At 47.8% G+C, this 21,857-nt stretch overlaps 9 protein-coding genes across 9 annotated transcripts; 7 read left to right on the top strand and 2 right to left on the bottom strand.

The window, feature by feature from the left end:
- Window positions 1-275: 275 nt before the first annotated feature.
- On the top strand, window positions 276-3,196 carry N7455_000413 (putative C6 transcription factor; the record flags this gene model as incomplete). The annotated part of the gene is made up of 3 exons (XM_040952472.2): window positions 276-875; window positions 934-2,780; window positions 3,121-3,196. 3 exons carry the CDS (start codon window positions 276-278, stop codon window positions 3,194-3,196), a joined length of 2,523 nt encoding a protein of 840 aa, XP_040817176.2.
- Window positions 3,197-3,281: 85 nt separating this feature from the next.
- On the top strand, window positions 3,282-4,043 carry N7455_000412 (putative oligosaccharyl transferase subunit Dad1; the record flags this gene model as incomplete). Its single annotated transcript, XM_040952202.2, has 3 exons — window positions 3,282-3,545; window positions 3,686-3,867; window positions 3,977-4,043. 3 exons carry the CDS (start codon window positions 3,282-3,284, stop codon window positions 4,041-4,043), a joined length of 513 nt encoding a protein of 170 aa, XP_040817307.1.
- Window positions 4,044-4,474: 431 nt separating this feature from the next.
- Window positions 4,475-7,384, bottom strand: N7455_000411 (putative mRNA splicing factor RNA helicase (Prp16); the record flags this gene model as incomplete). The annotated part of the gene is made up of 3 exons (XM_040952168.2): window positions 4,475-4,867; window positions 4,934-6,474; window positions 6,529-7,384. The coding sequence occupies 3 exons, from the start codon at window positions 7,382-7,384 to the stop codon at window positions 4,475-4,477; spliced, it is 2,790 nt and encodes a 929-aa protein (XP_040817080.2).
- A 641-nt stretch (window positions 7,385-8,025) lies between these two features.
- N7455_000410 (putative prefoldin subunit 2) lies at window positions 8,026-8,684 on the top strand (the record flags this gene model as incomplete). The annotated part of the gene is made up of 4 exons (XM_040952060.1): window positions 8,026-8,065; window positions 8,135-8,225; window positions 8,363-8,555; window positions 8,652-8,684. The coding sequence occupies 4 exons, from the start codon at window positions 8,026-8,028 to the stop codon at window positions 8,682-8,684; spliced, it is 357 nt and encodes a 118-aa protein (XP_040817189.1).
- A 1,220-nt stretch (window positions 8,685-9,904) lies between these two features.
- N7455_000409 (nuclear transcription factor Y subunit beta) lies at window positions 9,905-11,137 on the top strand (the record flags this gene model as incomplete). Its single annotated transcript, XM_040952477.2, has 4 exons — window positions 9,905-10,234; window positions 10,522-10,632; window positions 10,691-10,818; window positions 10,901-11,137. Exons 1-4 carry the CDS (start codon window positions 10,081-10,083, stop codon window positions 11,135-11,137), a joined length of 630 nt encoding a protein of 209 aa, XP_040817205.2. The 5' UTR covers window positions 9,905-10,080.
- A 686-nt stretch (window positions 11,138-11,823) lies between these two features.
- Window positions 11,824-13,081, top strand: N7455_000408 (Gfo/Idh/MocA family protein; the record flags this gene model as incomplete). Its single annotated transcript, XM_040952128.2, has 3 exons — window positions 11,824-11,864; window positions 11,918-12,643; window positions 12,700-13,081. 3 exons carry the CDS (start codon window positions 11,824-11,826, stop codon window positions 13,079-13,081), a joined length of 1,149 nt encoding a protein of 382 aa, XP_040817471.1.
- A 287-nt stretch (window positions 13,082-13,368) lies between these two features.
- Window positions 13,369-15,971, bottom strand: N7455_000407 (Multicopper oxidase type 2; the record flags this gene model as incomplete). The annotated part of the gene is made up of 12 exons (XM_065603801.1): window positions 13,369-13,480; window positions 13,539-13,588; window positions 13,640-13,653; window positions 13,751-13,810; window positions 13,872-13,965; window positions 14,032-14,553; window positions 14,641-14,711; window positions 14,778-14,965; window positions 15,023-15,148; window positions 15,440-15,499; window positions 15,560-15,670; window positions 15,718-15,971. The coding sequence occupies 12 exons, from the start codon at window positions 15,969-15,971 to the stop codon at window positions 13,369-13,371; spliced, it is 1,662 nt and encodes a 553-aa protein (XP_065462292.1).
- A 1,720-nt stretch (window positions 15,972-17,691) lies between these two features.
- On the top strand, window positions 17,692-18,045 carry N7455_000406 (uncharacterized protein; the record flags this gene model as incomplete). The annotated part of the gene is made up of 1 exon (XM_040952358.2): window positions 17,692-18,045. The coding sequence occupies one exon, from the start codon at window positions 17,692-17,694 to the stop codon at window positions 18,043-18,045; it is 354 nt and encodes a 117-aa protein (XP_040817330.2).
- Window positions 18,046-19,062: 1,017 nt separating this feature from the next.
- On the top strand, window positions 19,063-21,532 carry N7455_000405 (uncharacterized protein; the record flags this gene model as incomplete). The annotated part of the gene is made up of 3 exons (XM_040952422.2): window positions 19,063-19,129; window positions 19,270-20,383; window positions 20,440-21,532. The coding sequence occupies 3 exons, from the start codon at window positions 19,063-19,065 to the stop codon at window positions 21,530-21,532; spliced, it is 2,274 nt and encodes a 757-aa protein (XP_040817373.1).
- Window positions 21,533-21,857: the final 325 nt, after the last annotated feature.

Raw genomic sequence — 21,857 nt, 5'->3', positions numbered from 1 at the left:
ACGATGTATAGGTATGAGCTTCAGAGTCGATGGAGATAACGGCCTTTTACCTAAACGGGACAACGACCGCCCCCGGGGCCAGACCCGGCGCTGAGTCAGATCGGTTTGAAACTCCAGTCAGCCAGTCACATGCTCGCATGTCCGGCCCCAAGCGATCCATGGATATTTTGGTGCTATGCGATTACTATTCTCATATTTTTTTTGCCAGATATTTCTTGAACTACTAGGCTTCGGAGAATATGGGAAGCGAGACTCAACTTCCTTAACTCAGCGCAATGTCGTTCCATTCAGCTTCGCCAGAGGAGCCGAATCTCTTTCCCGCCAATGATAATACTCTACCTACGAATTTGACCGCCACCTTTCCCCGCCACGTGGGTGAGGAACCCCCGAGCTCGAGCTCTCGCAGCTGTGTGACCTGCCGCCGCAGAAAAGTCCGATGCAACAAGAGGTCCCCGTGTTCGAATTGTACCAAAGCCGGTATCGACTGCATTTTCCCTCCTCCTGGCCGTGCGCCGCGGAAATCGAAGCGTCCACCGGACGCGGAGCTGCTTTCGCGATTGCGCCGTTTGGAGGGTGTGATTGATCACCTTAGGAGCAGTGGTAATGCAGAAGGTGCATCGACATCGGCTCAGGCGCGGTCATCTACGCCTGGATCTTCGACCGGTCGGAGCGAACCGACTGCGCCCACGTCTGCATCGGCTGAGCTACAGAAACCACCGAACCAGGCTGACGGCGACCGTCCCTGTCCGTTCGAAGAATCGGATCCGAAGAAACTTGCTCCCAAAAAGTTTGAGAATGAATTTGGGCGGTTGGTCATTGATGAAGGCCGGAGCCGATATGTCAGTAATCGACTCTGGACTAGTCTAGGGGACGAGGTAGATATCCCCTATTTTCTTTTGCTACCCAGTGTACTTTATACTAACATGTTTTTAGGTCGAGGAGCTGCAAGATATCCTTGATCATTCATCGTCAGGGGAAGATGATACACCTTCACCAGAATCTTCTCACTCGGGTTCACATGACGGGTTCCTTCTTGGATTCTACTCACTTTCAAAGTCTCTTCGAGAGTTTCATCCGCCCACGCCCAAGGTTGCAATACTTTGGGAAACATATCGGGAAAACGTGGCTCCTTTGATCACCATCGTACACCGACCGACTGCTAAAAACCTATTTGCCGAGGCAGCACGGTACCCAGATGCTCTGGACAAAAATTCAGAGGCACTAGTATTTGCCATGTATCTTTGTAGCATTGTCAGTATGAAACCCGACGAATGCTTGAGCCAGTTCGGCGAAGACCGATCTACTGCTGTCAAGCGGTACAGGTTTGCTACAGAGCAAGCGCTGGCAAAAGCCGGGTTCTTGAATACACAAAGCTTGGTCCTTCTACAAGCCGCTGTCTTATTCTTGGTCTGCGTGCGACGAGAAGATGATAGCAAGTTTGTGTGGTCCATGACATCGGTCGTATTGCGCCTTGCCCAGGGCTTAGGCTTACACCGGGATGGCACCAATTTCGCTCTGAAACCGTTCGAAACAGAGATGCGGCGCCGATTATGGTGGCATATATCGCTGTTGGATGTCCGCTCATCTGAAGATCATGGGACGGATCCGCTCATTAACGAGAACATGTACGATACTTTACTGCCATTAAATATCAACGAAGACGACCTGTCGCCTGACATGGAAGAGCCCCCCAAAGAGCGAGAAGGCTGCACGGATGCAACATTCTGCCTCATTCGCTGTGAGATCACGAGCGCTTTGCGGAGAGCAAATTACGTGTGTCCCAGGGCCCAGTTCCGTGCACCTAACAGCTTACCGCCCATAGATCGTGCTGGGCGGATGATTCAAATTATCAGTGATCGATGTGAACAACGGTATATCAGGCACTGTGATATGAACATCCCCGTGCAGTGGTGCTCCGCCACAGTTGGGCGTCTGATCCTTGCTAAATTATGGTTGATCGTCCATCACCCCATGACCCGAAGAGACCGCGGGAATGTGTCACAAGCAACCCGAGAGAGCTTGTTTTTGACTGCAATCGAGGTCCTCGAGTTTGGCCACTTACTTGAAACTGATCCCAAGACCGCCAAGTGGGGCTGGTTGTTCCGGACCAATATGCAATGGCACGGAGTCGCGTTTGTTCTGTCTGAAATATGCGTCCGACCAATTTGCCCTATGACCGATCGAGCTTGGACCGCTGTCAGTTCGATCTACACGGAATGGGCCACACAGGCCACGCATAAGAAGGGCATGCTGTGGCGGCCACTCGCCGCCTTGATGAAAAGAGCTTCTGCCATTCGGACCAAGCAACAGCAAGAATTGCTATACAACTTTGGGCCATTACCCACCAGAACAGAGCCCATTCAAAGTATCTCTAATAACAATGCCCTTCCCCGGATTCATATGCCAACGGGCATGTTGGATTCGCCCCCAACAAATCGACCAGGCCCAACAGCACAGGTTATATCTGATGCAGACTACAATATTGACCTCAGAAATGGACCAATAGGTGTTTTTCAAGACATGTTTCCTGGCACGAACATCCTAGCAACATCAAACGAGCTATTCGATGCTTCACCAGCGCAGAATAATGTCTCGGCACCAAGCTTTGTTGCAGGTCCGCCCCACAACACAGACACGAGCAATCCATTCTTGAATCAGATTCCACTTCCCGAGGCCTCCCAGCTCAGCTGGGAGGAATGGGACCAAGTCATCCGTGATTTCCAGATGGATGTTGAAAATGAGGATTCTCAGCCAGCCAGCGGAACCAATGTCTCCGAATGGTTTGTTTAGCCTCTTTATAAAGGGCGACTTCTTTCTCGTCTGAAGCTTTGGCTATTAATGATTTAATGATTTATGGCGTTGGTTACTGGATGATATCCCCCTCCCCTCACTGTTATTATACCTACTCCTCTCTCTTGTGCATTACATATATCAGCGACACTTTGTCGTAGCACCTTATACCCAACATCAAACACAAATTCAAATAAAAAAACCCCCATCTAAATACATCAACCAATGATTCCATCATTAAACCATGAACCAAATAGAATATTCGTTATCACTTAATTGTATACTTCCAAATCGGGATCTACTCCACCACGTGACCACGGTGATAACAAGCTCCAAGCTGGCATCAACCAGCACCCTCCACTCCGCCATTGTCCACCAACCCACCGTCCTTGCACCAATTTCCTAGTGAAATATCCATCCGCACTATCTCCGATCCATACACTGCCAATTATACACACCCAACCATCGCCGATCCCCCAAATCCCAAAATCATGGCTCCCAAGCGCCACGCGGCCTCAACTACCTCCGCGGCACCCTCTACACCCACGCCTGCACCCGCGCCTACAACACCCAAACTCTCCTCAGGCCCAACAACCCTCAAGACCAATGCCTCAGCCGCTGAGATCGCCGGCCATGTCTGGCAGCAGTATGCATCCACAACGCCGCAGCGGACACTCCTCCTAGATGCCTTCATGGCGTTCTTGGTTCTTGTTGGTGGATTGCAGTTCGTGTACTGTGTTCTAGCTGGAAACTATGTAAGTTGAAGCTCTGACTTGCAAATACCGTTTTGGTTCTTTTAGTTTTCTTCCCTTCTCTTTGTCGCTTGTCTTCTATGCGACGTGTGACTTGCAATTGGAATTCTATAGACCGATAACTAACATATTCTCCTGTATAGCCCTTCAATGCCTTCCTCAGTGGCTTCAGTGCTGCTGTTGGTCAATTTGTCCTTACGGCGAGTCTGCGCATGCAAACTAGCGATAGTGGTACTGGTTCTGGATCGAAGCCGAGCTCTAAGGGGAAGAATGCGCGCTTTGCGGATGAGAGTGAAGAGCAGGGGACGGGTACTTCGCATGAGAGGTGAGTTTCTTCTTTTTCCTTTTCTTGTCTTTCTTGTGGTTATGGTGATGTTCAATATCACAATTGCTTTCCCAAGACTATGAATGCATATGCTGATCTTCAATTCTAGGGCCTTCGCCGATTACATTTTCGGAAGCTTGATCCTACACTTTTTCTGCGTCAACTTTATCAACTGAGCTGTGCTCGGCGCTCGAAGCCTCCGTTCAATACCATGCTGGCTCATTCTGTCTTCTGTCTGGGGTTGGTTTATTTTGATCTTCAGATGGAGTGGGGAATGTCCTCTTAGTATCCTTACACCTTGGAACTTTTTTTTAGCCGATCTCTGTTTTAGTCTTGTACGCTTCGTTTATGATCGAAGTGGAAAATGTTGTTCATATATTTGACCTATCTACTTTCACAAGATTGGCTTGTTGGACAAGTATATGTCATTCAAATGACTCTATGTCGGAGACCGCCCTGGTGTAGAGCAGACTATTCGGAGATGAGCTGAATGAAAACGCAATGGCGGGTATCGATTGAACAAGATCCATCTTAGATGGATTTAAAAGACGAAATGATGTTATACAAGCAGGGCGCAGCCCCCAATGAAGTTGCTTTCACCGCAAAATTAGAATGCACGTCCAGGTCTCCGAGGCACTGTAGGCCTCTTGACCACACTGCTTCCAGGACGACTTCCACCGCCCTGAGCTCCATCGCCACTGGCCCCAGGTCGCGATGAAGAAGAAGACGAAGCAGTCAAACCGCCGACCTTGCGTCCTGGCTTGACGATAGGTTTACGTACGGCGGACTTCCCGCCAACCTCAATTTCCATTCTGCGACGGATGGGGTCATTACGTTCCTGCTCGCGCAATTTCTCAGCAGCAGCGCGTTCCCGGTCAGCTGCCATCTGCTCTTCGATTTCCATGCGCTTGTTGAACTCGATTTCTGTTACGCGGCGGTTGCGCTGCGAGTAGCCTTTTTCTTTGACGGAGTAGAATACACCACCGAGTTCGGCGAGCCACTGAGAGAAATGAGTTAGCTGAGTACTAGATGACACACAAGCGGAATTGGGGGAGTGGTAACTTACATGAGGGTCAACCGATGTCACTGTGGACATGTATTCTTTGGACGTCAAGAGCAACTCGTGGTAGACGACGTACTCGGGCACGTGGCCGATACCGTAAAGGGCACTTGTGGGGTGAAGTGCCATGGTCACGCTGGTGCGGAGGTTGATGAACTCGCCGATTCCCTTTACTCGTGCGGCTTGGTGGAAGAAGCCCGAACAGATGCACTTGCGGATGGTGTCCCAGTCTGTGCCGCAGCTGATGAGGGGCATTTTTTGTTTGTTCATGATGTCGAGAAGTTGGTCACGGACTTCCTTGGCGCGACGGAGGGTTTTGGAATGCAAAAAGTGCTTGGTGCACCAGGCATCCGAGTGACCGTTGGTTTTCCATTGAGTGTAAACATGGAGAAGGGTCAAGTGGTCTGATTCTGGAACGAAGAATTTCTCGCGGGCTGAATCAGACTCCTCCTCTCGTTCTTTGGGACGATAAAAGACATTTGGAACCGAAAGCATTGCGACGATACTTAACATCTCCTCGCTGCACTCGTATTCATCAGCGGCCATGATTATGAGCTTGGCAAGAGGGGGATCCATTGGGAATGGTGTCATGCGACGTCCTAGAGGTGTAAGATCGCCCAGGTTGTCCAAAGCACCCAGCGCCCAGAGCTCGAAAAGAGAGGTGGAGATTGTCTCTTGTGGGGGAGGATCCATGAAGTCAAAGTCCAAAAGGTCCTTCACGCCAAGGGATTTCAGCAAAAGAATAGTATTGGAAAGGCTGGTTCGCTGAATCTCAGGGATAGTTTGAATGTAAAGCTCGTTCTTGTAGGCTGTCTCCGTGTACAGACGATAGGCCTTGCCCGGGCCAGTCCGCCCAGCACGTCCAGACCGCTGGTTTGCATTGGCTTGGGAAATCGGAGTGACCTGGAGACCGTCCATACCCATGCGCGGGTTGTACACCTTCAACTTTGAGTAACCTGCATCCACGACGAACATGATACCGTCGACCGTCAAACTTGTCTCAGCAATGTTCGTAGCCACGATTACTTTGCGCACACCCGGAGCGGCCTTCTCGAAGATCTTTGCCTGTTGCTCGGCCGGCATTTGACTGTAGATGGGTAAGACGCTGAGTTTCGGTGGATCATTCAGCTGCTTCAGCCTGTCTTCGACCAGCTCGCAGGTTGCCTCGATATCTTCTTGTCCAGTCATGAAGACAAGAATATCACCGGCGCCCTGGGATACATGAATGGCCAAGACCTGCTTTACCGCACTATCAACATAATCTTCACAAGGTGTACGCGAGAAGTGAAGATCAACAGGGAAGGTTCTGCCAGGAATGATGAATTCTGCGGCGCCACCAAAGAAACGCGCAAATCGTTCGGAGTTCATCGTTGCCGAGGTCACGATCAATTTCAGATCCCTGCGCCGGGTCAGAACTTTCTTGAGGAGACCCATCAAGACGTCGGTGTTCAAAGCTCTTTCGTGTGCCTCGTCCATGATGATGCACGAGTATTTATCGAGATCTTTTTGCGTGAGAGATTCTCGCAGTAACACACCATCCGTCATATCTAGTATATAGATTAGCTACATTATCACACCAAAGCGAAAAGGGAGAAACTCACATTTGATCACAGTCTCATCACTCGTACAATCCTCGAAACGGATAGCGTATCCGACGAGTGCACCGAGATCAACATCCATCTCCTCACTGACACGCTTCGCAACACTCATAGCGGCCACACGGCGAGGCTGCGTGCATCCGATCATACCGAACTTAGAGTAGCCCTCTTCATGTAGGAATTGAGTTAGCTGGGTGGTTTTTCCAGATCCAGTCTCTCCAACGACCACCACAACTTGGTTGTCCCGGATGACCCTCATTAGATCTTCACGGACAGCAAAGGCGGGCAGATACTCTCTCTGTTCGCGCATGGTCTTGCTACTGCTGAAAGCACTGGCGCCACTGCCGCTTTTCTTCATATGTTTGGCAAATTTGTTTCCTCCTCCTTGGTAGGCTTCCTCGATAGGCTCGGCGACTGCGCTGTCTCCTTCGTCCTCTTTGATGCCCATGAAGTTGCCCAGGGCTGTGCCGGCGATATTTGTCGCCTCCTGCGCTTGCTTTTGTCGTTCGCGCTGCTGCCGGCGCTCGTTGACGACCCTGCTTCCTTTCCGACTGAATACTGCCATGTCACTTTGCGGATCACGAACAGCGGAGATGGGCTCCAGCTGCTTCGTGAAGATCGTGCGACCATCGAGAAAAGGCGGGCGGAGGTCGTGGACGAGCAAATGCACTCGAGTCGCTTCTTCGTCTTCGGGCATAAAGTCGCCCTCGTGGTCTCGTCGTTGTGCCACACCAGAGGTGAGCATTCGATTTGTCTCCCAGTTGTCAATGTCCTTTCGTTTTGCGTCGCGTAGGCCTGCAGGGAGGTGTCCAAAGCCTTTGTGCCTTTTGGCCGGAGGGCCCATATCGTTGCGAGACATGTCGTTCAGCCGGGCTTGTAAGCCGGGTTCAGGACTTGGGTTATTCGCAATGTACGAGCTAGTCAGCTCTGCGCGGGGTTGAGCTTAAGAGAAAGTGATTCCGCGGAGTCGAACCTCTTTCCTATAGCGCCAAAGCCTCACCGCCCTTTATTGCCATAAGAGAGTCACCGCCCTGGCAATCTAGTTTCTAGTCTTCCAAAAGAATAATGCCATCAGTAGGACCTAGCTTCTGTTTATTAAGGAAGTATCTTTTTATAAACCTTGCTGATGCAAAGCAAGCTTGTATTCACATTCTAGAAGATATATAATGGTGGAGTCGACCTCCAGATCTCGTCCCTATCGCGATCAAACATTGCAAACCATGATATCAGTCACGTGGTTTACAACTTACTTCATGAAGAGCATATAATTGGTAGTATAGAGTTGAAGTAATAATTATTTTAATACTCTTTACATTTTAATTTGAGAATTTGAGTAGATATAAGTTATGTTTAGAGCTAAATTCACTTATTTATGGGTGTGAGGTGTATCAAAAGTTCTATAGTAGTGGCCTCCACCAACACCGAAAAGCAACCGCCCCGCATCGTCATCTCAATTTCTCGAGCTTCCACGTGCCGACCACACCGTGTTAAACAGCCATCATGTCTAGCCAGAAACAGATTGACCCCAAGAAGCAGCAGGGTATGCCTTTCCCATTGCCCCTACAAACTCCAGGAAATCACGAAAGCTGATGCGAACCCCTCAATCCAGAGCTTCAGCACCAATACACCAACTTCAAGAACACCCTCCAGCAACTAGCACAAAAGATTGGTGATATTGAGCAGGAGGCGGAAGAGCACAAGTAAGTCACTACCGGGGTTTTGCGCTGTCCCCACATAGTGAGATCCTGCTGGGTTTGAATCCCGGGCTATGCCACGGAGCGAGCACAGCCAGCGACATCTTAAGTATTTATAAGGCTAACATCTTTTTTTTTTTCAGACTTGTGATTGAAACCCTCGACCCTCTCGCCGCAGACCGCAAATGTTTCCGCATGGTGAACGGTGTTCTAGTTGAGCGCACTGTCAAAGATGTTCTTCCTACACTCAAGACCAACTCGGACGGGTTGAAGCAAGTATTGGAGGACATGCTCAAGCAATACAAGTCAAAGCAGGGTGAGCTGGATACCTGGAAGGTAAGCACATCTCCTGTTTCATGGCTGTTCCCGGGCCTGAAACCATATCCTGGGAACTTGATACGGACAATGCTGACCTTAATTTCCCCTTTGCAGAAGAAGAACAACATTCAGGTTGTGCAGCCTTAGTGGCATTTCTTTTCTCTGTATACTTTCAATTTACGTGTTCCCGGGTGGTGCTATCTGAATGCGAGAGCAATAGGCTACCGGCGTTACTGGGAACGGCAAAAGACTAGACATAATGCAGCGTTGATTTGTGCTTTGATCTCAAACTTGCAAGATTAACTCCTTATCATAGTAAAAAAAATATACCCATAAGTTCTGAATCATAGATATTTCAGCTTCGGCTCTCGGGCCTCAGCAATATTATGAGATGGCAGAGTCTTGAGTTTGCATATATCAGCCTAAGCTAACCTCCAAGGTCGAAGAAAGGATGTAATCGATGCCTAACTCAACCCATCTGGTCAATACTTTAAGATTTATACGAAGTTAGATATGCCTTGTGCATCAATGTAGGTGCCTAGGATGCTTTATGTACATGTAAAGATGCAAGCCTTGATGCCTGACTGAACAGTAAATGATCACGGCCATCATATTAGGTTGGGCCCTAAAGAACCCAACTTATTGAAGATGGATATGGAAGGTAAAATGCAATAAAAATGAGGATCCGAGGATCTGAATACATGTATGATGCCAGCTTCTGTGATGATAGTGACACAAGTTGCACCAACCAGTACTCCGTATGTCATTATGCTAATAGGTAATGCTTTTGAATAGTACGTAATGTGATTGATTCTGTGTTCTTTGTCTAATCCAAGCCCAAGAAATTGGCATTTTATTTGTGCTTTGTCTCGAAAATCCCAAAGTTGATACAACCAGTCCCCGGGTATTAACGTTGGTGACCAACCAAAGCGATCAAAGGCGCTGATCTGCCCGAACTTTTGGTTCGCCAATTGACCTCTCTCCCCAGATCTTCCAAAAACACCTTAACTTTAGCTCCAATAAGAGACGAATCAGATCACACTAAATATCTAAAAGCTCTCTTTTACGCGACTGGCGATTTAGAAAGCTGGGCTCTCCCCTAATCTAACGCTTCCCGAGGTCATTGCGCGTTGCCCGCATCAGCTTCACTCCAAATCCCGACCACTTGAGGCGCATATTCGGTGGTGGAACGGGTACGTGATCGCGTTCCATACTAAACTCGAATCCCTGTCCTTGGAAGTGCCCCATACCATTTCCCAAACACGAGGCTAATTGGTGCCATTTCACGCGTCGCATATAACAGAGCTAATATCCTGCATTATTGTCAAACCCGCCCCCCCTGGGCTGACGCTATCCTTAAGGCTACTGCAAAATAGTTTGTACCCAGCCAATACAACCCTGTCTACTTTTTGGAGCCGATTCTGCGCTGTCTGAAACGGAGGCGATCGCCCGGCATTGTGATCTGACGTGGTCTGACAACAGAGCACGCGAAACACACATTGACGCCCAAGCCGAGGATCCACAATCTAAACCACTTATAATCATGTCGAATTCTCCTTCAAAGGACGCTGAACTTGATCCCGAAGCGCAATCGGGAGAAGAACAAGATCACATGGACAAGGACCATCATGACGTGCAGGGACACCCGGGCGAGTTTGAGGTGAAGGAGCAAGATCGGTGGCTTCCGATTGCAAATGGTATGTCGCATCTTGCATTTGGTCTTTTCTGATTTGCGCGTACCTTGCCTTTGCCCTGGTTGATGGGCCACCCCTTTTCTTTTCCCCGCATTTTTGATCTTGTCCAAAGTCCCGGTTCTTCTCATCCTAAGCCCATACATATAACCAGGATGTCTTTTCCAGATGATGTTTTTATCGGTCGTACAACTTATATAAATATCCAACCCTTCCCGCTATCCCTCCATTTTGATGATATTACGCAAAAACACCCCATGTCTCCACAACATGTTAACAACGATCTTATCCAGTGGCTCGTATTATGAAGTTGGCCCTGCCTGAAAATGCGAAGATAGCAAAAGAAGCCAAGGAATGCATGCAGGAATGTGTGAGCGAGTTCATTTCATTCATCACAAGTGAAGGTGAGTCTCTGGTTCATGCTCGGTCCAAGTTAGACATACTAACCGACTATATTCACAGCCTCGGAGAAATGCCAGCAGGAGAAGCGCAAGACAGTCAACGGTGAAGATATCCTATTCGCTATGACATCGCTTGGCTTTGAGAACTACGCTGAAGCACTCAAGATCTACTTATCCAAGTACCGCGAGGTAGAGTCCCCCGCAACCCAGGAACAATCCCTGGACCAAGCCTTGAGCAGTCTTTAGTTCCAAAATATTAATTCGACCCTAGACTCAATCCGCCCGTGGCGACAACCAGAGGCCCCCAAGCGCTGGCTATGGAGCTGGGGGACCCGTCGGTGGCCCTGGTGGCCCTGGACCAGCCCGTCCCACAGGATTCCCTGATGCCGAAGGCGCAAACCCTATGCTGAACCCCAATCTTGACCACTCCGAACAAGACGCCTCCGGCTACGGCTATCCCTCCATGGTCGGCCAACCTCACAACGGCGCAGGCGGCGAGTCATACTAAGGTATGATGTGAATGAGCTAGCCGAGAGACACTGTACCCGATTTTAATACAGGACGCTTCTCGATAGCACTAACAGATCTAATTCAAGCGTGGCTAAAGACGTCTTCTGTTTCTTTCTTTGGTGTTCATCTACAAGGGTCTCTCGGCTGCTCAATGTGTTCGGAGTATCTAGAGGGCTTAACGGCTTGACTTTTTTCATTGGATTTCGGTAGATTATGCTTTTCGTCAGGCTTTGTATTTATTTCTTTTGATTTCGGAGTTTTGCGGCGAATTATAGGCGGAATGAGGACATCTGTATCTACGACAGTGCGAGGTGCAGGAGATTGAGTCTACAATCTGTACATTCCAAGTTGGAGTAAATGCAATATTCCTCCCTACTGCGTGTCCAATTTTGCAATTGTAAGATCTTAATGTTGATGGTAGTCGTATTCAGCCAACGTGCAAGTTACTAAGTTCAGCGGGGCTCCAGAGCTGTTCCACCTCGCGGGGCATCAGATCAGCGCTCTTTCAATCTAATTTACCCAGCATATATTCACTCAAGACATCGGCGGCTTGATACATTTATTGTCCTGCATAAATTATCTTGTGTGAAGATTTTCTAGAATCAGTTTTCAACCTTGGAACCTCAAGGTTCTCGAACTATTACGTCATTGGAGAAGCTGAAGAACCACCTCAACACATTCAAGATGAGCACCGACAACAGGATCCTTCGCGTGGGAATAATCGGGTAAGAAATCCTAATATCAAAGCGCTGTACAATGATACTAATATCCCAACCAGATGTGGCGAAATCACCCAAGTCGCCCACATCCCAACTTTCGGCTTCCTCTCAGATTACTTCCAAGTCACCTACCTATGTGATGTCTCCGACAATGCACTCTCGCACTGTGCCAAAAAGGTCATCGGGGGTACTCCCAAGACCACCCGCAAAGCAGAAGATCTCTGCGCTTCCCCAGACGTGGACATCGTAATGATAGCCAACAGCGACGCCTTCCACGTCCCGCACGCCGTCCTGGGCCTGAAACACGACAAAGTCGTCTTCATCGAGAAACCCATGGCTCTCTCCCTACAAGACGCAGACCAGCTCATCGATCTCGAGAAGAAATCTTCCGGAAAGGTCATGGTGGGGTATATGCGGCGGTATGCGAGTGGGTTCATCGACGCCGTCAAGGAAATAGGAAGCTTTGATCAAGTGTGCTATGCACGTGTGCGAGATATCGTCGGCCCGAACTCGGATTTCGTTGGTCAGTCGGGTACTTTTCCTAAAGTTTTTTCGGATTACAGGGAAGAGGATGGGAAGGAATTGTCCAACAAGACAAACGAGTTCCTGAAACAGGCTTTGACGACGGAATTGGGGATTCCGGTTACGGCTGATACGGCTGCTCAGTGGAGGAATTTGGGGAGTCTTGGGTCGCATGATCTTAGTGCTATGAGAGAGGCTCTTGGTATGCCTACGGCTGTGCTTGGCGCTTCTTTGTGCTCTGCGAGGGGACCACCGTTTTGGAGGTAAGTTCTGAATTCTGTATCTGTGGTTCTGGGCAATATGTTGATTTTTGCTCTAGTGCCCTCTTCCAATATCCTTCTTTTGCTGTCTCTTATGAGTCGGGAATTGATGATGTTCCCCGTTTCGACGCGTCGATTGAGGTCTTTGGTGGGAATAAGACTGTTAAGGTCTGCTTTGATTCGCCTTATGTCAAGGGATTGCCTACCACTATGCACATTCGTGAGAAGTTGGAAGATGGTTCATTCCGGGAGTCTGTGGTTCGGAAGACGTATGAGGATGCGTATACTTTGGAAATGAAGGAGCTTTATGCATTTGTTGTTGAGGGTAAGCCGGCCAAAACCACTTCGGAGGATGCTAAGAAGGATCTTGAGATCTTCGGTATGATTATGAAGGCAGGTCTGGAAGGACAAGCTAGACTTACCAAGGTTGTTCGAAACTAGTTTGTTTTGGACTTGACCCATGCTGTGTACATACTTTGGGAATCATCACTATTCAAGAGTATCTATCTGAATAAAAAATTAAAAAAGTCTTCGCCCGGCAGCTTGAGATCAAACGGCACTCAAACTGAGGATGGACAGCGATCCAAAGTAGCGGTGCGCCAAATATCACCAACGACAACCGCTAGGCCAAATGCCCGTCCATCCATCCATTCACATAGTGCAGTGCCGTTTATCATATCAAGTGAAAAAAGAGATCTGGGTTCAAAACTATATACCCTTTATATCCGTCACGATTCATCAATGATGTTTTCTATCTGGCTGGCTTTCCCCCAATGACCCTTTGGGCCATATTGTGCAGGAATACTAGGCCACGTATCTATGCCGTCCAAGATTGCGAGTCTGGAAGTTTGGTCAGTATCTGTTCTAAAATACTGATCTCAAGTGACTGGCAACTTACGCCATTCCTCCAGTGAGGTGCGGATCGATATGGCAGTGAAGGAAGAAAGCCTGTCTGGTTAGCGGGAAATTCAAGAGGTTCTACATGGATCAATGCCTTACCCCAGGATTTTGCACTGTCAAGCCCAACCATATTAGCTCCTTGATCCCCAGAAGAAGAAAATGATAAACAGAGAAGAGAAGAAGAAGAAAAAAAGCGAGTGGAATACATACCATGATAGCGAACTGCCATCCAGCTTGGCGCTTCCAAAGCAGGAAGCGTTGTGAAGGTATCTACCCCATCCATTAGTTCCCAAAACCAGAAAAACCATATGGAAAGCTGTGTATCTCATACCTCTCATTGGAGGGTCGACCAGGTTAAACATCTCTGGGATTTCCTGTTGAGCCTCTGCAACAGAAGTCCAATTGAACTCGCCCGTGCCAACACCCTTAAAAACACACAGATTAGGATCCATACAATGAAATTTGTACTCGAAGTGTTCAAAATAACTCACGAGAACATAGACCCTGTTTGAGTGCTTGTGGGTCGGATGACCAGGTTGGATAGTCGATGGTTCTCCAGACACCACGAAGACAATATCCACCCAGGTATCATTGTTCGTAGCGATAACCAGGTCACTGTCTGCCTGTGATTGAGGGTCCCATAACATCGGCTTCTCCGACTCCAGAGACATACTGTACGAATGGTCTCCATTGAGAGACCATTTCCAGGCCTTTTCAATCCGGCCAATGGTGAGTAGGTATGTTTGGTCCGCTTGTTCACTAGGTTGACTTGGGATAAGTGGCTTGATCTTATTTTCGTCCAGAACAACAACATCTGTACTGATGCTGTTTCCACCGTAGTCGATTGAGGGTTTGCCCACGACGGAGGGGTCACCGTCGACATAAGAGAATGTGCCGTACCCGGCAACCTTTTGGTTGATTCCTGCACCGGCTGCTGTGATCAGGTAGTTACCTGGCGTCTTGTTCAATTGAACTAGAACGGAGTAGCGAGCACCGTTGTTGAGTGTCAATGTCTGGAAAAAGACTCTGAGTCAGTGCAGTGTTCATAACTTTGCATAGTATAAAGTGAGAGTATAAAGTGAGATGGGTAGTGTTCATACATCAACTTTGGTGGGTACAATGTATTGACCATCGACTTCATAGACCCAAAGAGAATGATTGTTGATAGAGACTGTATTTAGCGAATAGGATTAGCTTACTCCTCCTGGGACCTATTAAAGTATAACAACGAACATACCTGCTGGGATTGAGATCGATGCTGAACTGATGAGATTGAGGCTTACCCAGCCCTTCAGAGGATCAACTTTGATCACTTCCTCCGTTGACTCTGTGGCCTTGCATTGGTCAAACATGGACGGTGGGATCGCGGTGTAGTTATGCTGAGCAAATGTTGTTTGAGCAAAGGTATTTCGAACCGGAAGACATCTAATGTTGAACTAATCGTCAGTTTTTTGATCAGCATTTTGGAGAGTTAACACATACCCTTTCGCTGTATAGTTCATGCCCTGAAGCAGGGGGGCCAATGGTGCAGGAATTAGGGTGGTCAAATACGCAGGGTCGAGGCAGCGCACTCTGCCTTTCCCATTGATCAAAATAGAATCCGCACATCTAGAATTGGTATAAGCTATTGGCCCAATTTCTCAGAATGCATCCGCGGAACTTGCAATGTATCAAGGTTTGCAGAAACTGCAATATCCCGGAGCTCTTCCGATGTATTATGAAACCAATCGGAAATCATCAGCAATTTGGGGTCTCGAATGGCATTGTTGATTTGAGAATGTGCCCCTGTATCATTTGATATCATACTAGCCAAATTGGTGGCAATATCTCGCGGCCTGGATGTTATAATTACTCAGTCGCCTGCGCGAATAGGTATGATTTCGGTAGGTATTAGCAAACCTGATATAAATCGGTCCATATAGGCCATCCATTATTTGTCCCGCGCAATGCGAATGATACCTTCAAAATGTTAGCAAAATAGAACTAATTACTAGGTAGGAAGATCCTAGATCTACTTACCAGTATGTTCCGTATTGTGAAGCAGTAAATTTGTAAACAAATCTTCCGCCAGGGGTAATAAGCCTCTGCGAGACTCCAGGCACACCATCTGACCACGATGTCCCTTGTTGTCTATTTTGTCTTAGTGGTAAGCCAAGTTATTTTCCGAGAAGACTCACTCAATGCCATGCCAATGCATCGTGGTGTTATATGGCAGGAAATTGTTCACTGTCACCTCCACATTGTCGTCCTCGTCAAAGATGAGAGGGGGGCCAGGGAATTGGCCATTGATCAAGGCTTGCTGACGCTCGACTCCGTCGGGCGCCTTGGTGTCCCATGTTAGGTTGAGCTCGAACTTTTTTGTCGGGCGAGACGGAACAAGATGTAAAGCAGCACCTAGTCCGATGAAACAAAATAGGATAGATGACTTCATATCTATCGGATTATTGGGGATCCTCGACGTTGTGCACACATGGAAATAATGGTAAGAACTGAAATTACAATAGGATACTAGGAATACATTTAAAGGGCAGGGGTAGATACACGAGGGAGGTACGCAGTCCGGATGGAGTTCATAAGTACACATGTATTGAGCTGCAAGGTGATGTGTTCCACATTAATAAAGTATAGTCAAAGGTTATACATAGAAAAGTCTCTTGCACAGAATATGCTTTTTTTACCGCCTTCGTATACATCTAAAAAGAGCATCTAAAAAGAGCATCCAAAAGACCAATAAAAAGACCACTAAAAAGACCACTAAAAAGACCACTAAAAAGACCACTAAAAAGACCACTAAAAAGACCACTAAAAAGACCACTAAAAAGACCACTAAAAAGACCACTAAAAAGACATGACAAGGCCGCATGAGCGGCCGACTATTCTTGTTCAATTAAGTTGAAAACTATGTAACTATGTACCTGTACATACTGCGTATAACTAGTTATGTGTCTCTTCTCGTATTTATGTATGTAGATCGTTTTCCAGGGGCTATTGGCCAAGAACGAGAATCTTCGGCAACCAGATAGGGCCGTCAGCCTCGGGGGCCTATTTCTTTTTGGGAGTAGCTTGGGCCCATCTCAAATATTACATAGCTCGGAACAGTTCGGTACACTGTCTCTAGAGAAATCTTTGAAGATCACAAGTTTCGTCGGTGAAGCCTTATTAAGAGTCAAATGCCCCCTTCAGATGTAGAGCGAACAAGGGATGGGGTGTACGGAGTACGGGTATTCATGGATAACGTTGCCGCTTATATAATGAATTATTTCCCGCCTAGGTGTGAGATTGACTCGAATTTCAAATGAAATGTTGGCTGCAAGAGCTGAGTTGGTACAAAGTCCGCGCGGCCAAAAAAGCAAGTCCATTTATTGATTGCTAAACACTCCTTATGTAAGATAATTGGACATAAAGGCCCCACTTGGCATTAGACCCTCCTAGTTTCGTAACATCTGCCTTAATTCAGCCCAGGAATTTAAACAAGGTGAAGCTGATATATGAGTCTCGCAGATCTTCCGAGGTTCCAGTTAGGGCACATTTAAGTTTTGGCGCACCAATAATTACGGCAGGTTTTAGGACCCCATCGCCCCAACCGATATAATTCGGCTTCTCCCATCTCAAAAATCATTACCAAGGAGATTGAGATCGGTAATATTGAAGGATATAGAAGGACTCTTCTCTTCTAGGAATAATAAGCAAGACGCCCTAAGGAGTAAAGGGCAGACTTATTCTATCCCCTCTAGATATGATATTAGTACGAGTGAAATTCGTACTATGGGTATAGAGTATTAATTTATTCTTAATAAAAATAGTCGGCCGCTGATGCGGCCTTGTCTTGTCTTTGAGATGCTCTTTTGGATGCTCTTTTTAGGTGTATACGAAGACGGTAAAAAAAGAGCATACTCTGTGTAAGAAACTTTTATATGTTGTATGTATAAACTTTGATGTATAACCTTTGATTAATTTTCTGCCTGGTAAAAACCCGGTTGGCGCGATGGCGTCTAAAACCTGCTGGAAATAATAATAGATGATAGGACCCACTCCATATAGACTCTACTCCCTATCTTCTTCTTCTTTCCTTCCTATGCGGTTTTGCTATACGGCGTACTAAGTGCATTACTCTCCGGTCATCTCTATTGGTTCTGTTTCAGGAAAGTACGATGGCGTCACTGAATCCGAGGAAAGAGGCCCCCATAACACCTGGTCCTCCGAGGTTCACATCTGCAACTTTTCCGGACCAGACAGTTGACCGCCCGATGTCTTCAACAGTAATCACGGGCATGCAATCACAGAGTTCATTTTCGAAAACAACACCTAGCGAGTCAGGCTTCTATGTCCCAGACAACGCAGAGGAGTTTTGGACCCAAAGCTTACGCCAAGCGCAGAAGACGGTAGCTTATATCCAGGCAACGGTCGATGCGAATGTCAAGATACCCACCTACAACCTCCTGGTCTCTGGTCTCGAGCAAAAGAAAAACCAGCAACTTCTGCAGAAAAAGGCATACTGGCTTTAGGGCCACTTTCACCGACGAGCAAATTTTATTCCAAATCATGCTGGGAAACGCGCACGAGCAATTGATCGTGTTCTTACAGCAGAACTTTGTGAGGGCAATGGAGGCGGCGAATTGCCCGATGACGAGATCCACGTGGGTACACTGTCTCTAGAGGAATATTTGAAGATCAAAAGTTCCGTCGGTGAAGCCTTATCAAGAGTCAAGTGCCCCCTTCATACATATGTACGCAGAGCGAACGAAGGATGGGGTGGACATGTGACTTATACATTGGACCATTGAGGCTCTGCATATCAGGCACAGACACAGCCCGGTACACAATGAAGACGATAGCCTTCACTATGTAGAATAGTAGCTATTGTCCAAATTTGTTCACTTATTTTGTTCCAAGTGATGTAAGTATAACCCTTGAATGATTTTTTCCACTAATGAATCAGAGCAATTGATTCAGGGCTTTGACCTACTATTGCGTGTAAGCATTTCTTCTCAGACAAGATCCATTAGGGGTCCAAGGCGACTGCAGACATACAGAAAAGCAAATTGTAACAGAAACTTAGGCGTCCTACTAGTAGACTATATGCATGTAAAATGCGTAGTACAGTGGCTGTGCGGATAAATGTATATAGATCGATCTGTGCACCATATTCAGCCCACCAAAGAGAAATTAAAACTTGTACTTGATGTTCTAGGAGAAGATAAAAACTTCATTGCATTGATTCAGAGTACGATATATCAAATCTTATGCAATTCCCAAGGAGGAATATGACCCTGTGATACGAATTTGGCCCTTCTTTACATAATCGGTTTCTCCGCATCCACGTGAGTCTCCACCAGAGACCCGATCCCGCAGTTCCCTCAACTTCCCGACATTTTTGTTTCTTTGATTGTGTTGTTTGTCGCATTATCCTCGGCAATCGTTTCGGAGTTCGCCCATGATGCCTTGAAGTGACTAGTGTTGGTGACTCGAATAATGCAGAATCGTGGCCGATTTGGACGAATGATGTCAACGGTACTCCTGCCATGTCCTCCGTCAACGATAACGCCCCCTCGCCGCTCCCGGTGGACGGGGTGAGCAAGCGCAAACAAGGTAAGCGCTTGTGCAATACCCCCTGTCTGCCTGATTGCCTGATCGTTGTGTAATTTGATTTGCGGTGTCTTTTTTGTTCTCGGTCGTCGGTTATTTTTGCGCGATCAGACTCGCTAACCGGTGACTCAAAAATCTCTTAGGTTCCGCAGCTTGTGTCCACTGTCACCGGCGCAAGGTTCGCTGCGATGCCCGTACCGTCGGGACTCCCTGTACCAACTGTCGCGCCTCCGGAAAGGCCGACTGTCGCATACATGAAAAGAAAAAGCGTCTTGCAGTACGCTCAATCCTAGATCCCGTTCCGATCCGATCTCGGCCTCTACCCACATCCGATCCCACTTCAAATCCTGCTCTTGCAGCGGGGACACCATTACCACCAAGCTTCCCAACTGCATTCCAGAGCGGCCATGCTACACCGATATCTGGGGGCCTTCCGCAACATGGATTCCAGCAAGGCGCGGGATCAGAGGCATTTGGCCGGCACGGCCCCGATATGACGCATGCCCACGAGGCACATACGGAGATGGAGCAACATCTCGTCAAATTAATAGATGAGGAGGAATCCGGCAGAAGAGAGATCCAAAGAGGCGTGCGCGCCTTCTATGTCGGACACGAACATTCGAACATGTCATTCTTGTTCCGACAACAACGAGAACAAGATGACGATGTATACCATTTTGCGAGCAACGAAATCCCGCGGCGTCAAATGAAGACCGGCCATGATCAGCTTCTTATGGATGCTCTAACACTCCCAGAACCGGCTCTCGCAGATGAATTGGTCCAGGCTTATTTCACATATGTCAATCCGGGATACCCAATCATCGATGAAGATTTATTCATGACACAATACCGGAACCGGGATCCTGCAGATCCTCCGCCAGTTCTACTTCTTCAAGCAATTTTGTTGGTTGGGGCGCATGTTTCTCGCGCAAAAGTAGAGCGAGACGCTCTCAAAGAAATTTTCTTCCGCCGTACCAAGTACCTGTTTGACAATCGCATCGAGCGAAATCGTGACATTCTTGTTCAAGCGGCCCTTCTTTTGACGTGGCATTCGGACAGCGCAGATGATGATGTTGCTGCAGATGCTCACTTTTGGGTTGGGGCCGCTGCACGTATCGCCACGGGGCTTGGAATGCACCGTAATCCCGTTTCCAGTAGCTTCGTGACTCGCGATAGGCGAATGTGGCGGAGAGTTTGGTTCATTCTGGTCCAATTTGATGTGTTGATCTCTCTGTCATATGGCCGACCTCAAGCGATGTAAGTCATCCCAAACGGCCAATTTGCAGCAAATACTAATCAAAGTTTCAATTCAGCAATCTGGACGATTCTGACGTGTCTCCTTTGACGCCCGCAGATTTTGAGAATTGTGGACCTCTTGTACAAGCAGACTACGTGATTCATTTTACCGAACTCTGTACGATGATTTCGTATCTCATTCGTGATCGATTTGGACTTCGGGCAAGTGAGGAACGGCGAAAGGCCGTTCTTCAGGAAGCAGACGGATCACTGGCAACCTGGTCTCTAAAACTTCCTGATAATCTTCGGCTTCGCGCATCTGATATGGATCCTTGGTCCGCCATGCTCCATCTGACCTACAATAACTTCCTCATTCTGTTGCACCGGCCCCATCCCAGAGCCTCGGCCTATTCCGATGACTATGGCCCTCACGATGCAGAAATTTGCAGTGCAGCCGCCGGGGTCATAGCCTCAATCTTTGAGGAGCTCAGGATGCATGAACGTTTGAAGTTCCTTTGGTACACTGGCGTCCATACGCTCTTCACGGCAATGATTCAAGTCCGAGTTGAACTCCGCTTCTCCAACCCGGTTCTTGCCATCAATGCCTTGCGTCGCTTCGATTCTGCCTCTTACTCGCTGCGCGAGTTGGCTCAATACTGGGTTCATGCTGGCACAATCCTGCGACTCTTTGAGGACTCCAAACGTCTGCAAGAAGATCTTCGGATGGCAACCACAGAACGACCTAAGCCATTTGGTGACCCTCATCATGCGCACAAGATGCCCATTGCCTCTCCTGTTCCATCAATTACCATGCAAACCCCCGGAGCACTCTCCTTCGGTGTGCCCACCCCCGAATCCACACCTCTCCAACAAACAACCCTCTCACCACAACCCAATGCTCAATTTAATAATTGGATTGCCCCTCTCCGGCTTAATGTTGGCCCGCTGGAAAGGAACGATCCTTTCTCAAGTAGCATGCAAGTCGATTCTATTGAGCCAGCTCGCGACTATCCAGACTGGCGACAGTTGTTCGCCTTCGGTGATGTAGACCTACCTCCCCCTGTGGGAGTCGAAGGTCTGCCCGAGCTCGAAGATGAATGGCGGCAGATCTACTGGCAGGATGCCCCAATGGCAGATCTTATTCACGACGGAGGATGGATACATAGCTAGCTTTGTCTTGCTACCTCTGGTTGATGACTGTATAAAGCTGTCATCTTTTCCATCGCCTGCTCTCCACATACCTTTTCTACTTTGACGACGAGACGAGCCATGCCGGGGCACGCAGATACACGATACATCTTAGAGACCATGTCAGGTCACAGGCACCTACAGGCCCAGCCTATGATACCATGTCACAAATGATCACATACAATGATAGAGATATACCACATCATATAATTGCAAATAGTGATATCGGATAAAATTAGTTGGGGCCTTTTCGTATCTTGAATGAATCGCCTAGATCGCGCCATATATGCATTTTCGCTAATCGCAC

Source organism: Penicillium solitum (genome assembly GCF_028829755.1).
Source record: "Penicillium solitum strain IBT 25940 chromosome Unknown utg000001l_segment0_segment0, whole genome shotgun sequence".
Taxonomy (NCBI): domain Eukaryota; kingdom Fungi; phylum Ascomycota; class Eurotiomycetes; order Eurotiales; family Aspergillaceae; genus Penicillium; species Penicillium solitum.
This window is presented reverse-complemented; position numbering and strand designations above follow the sequence as displayed.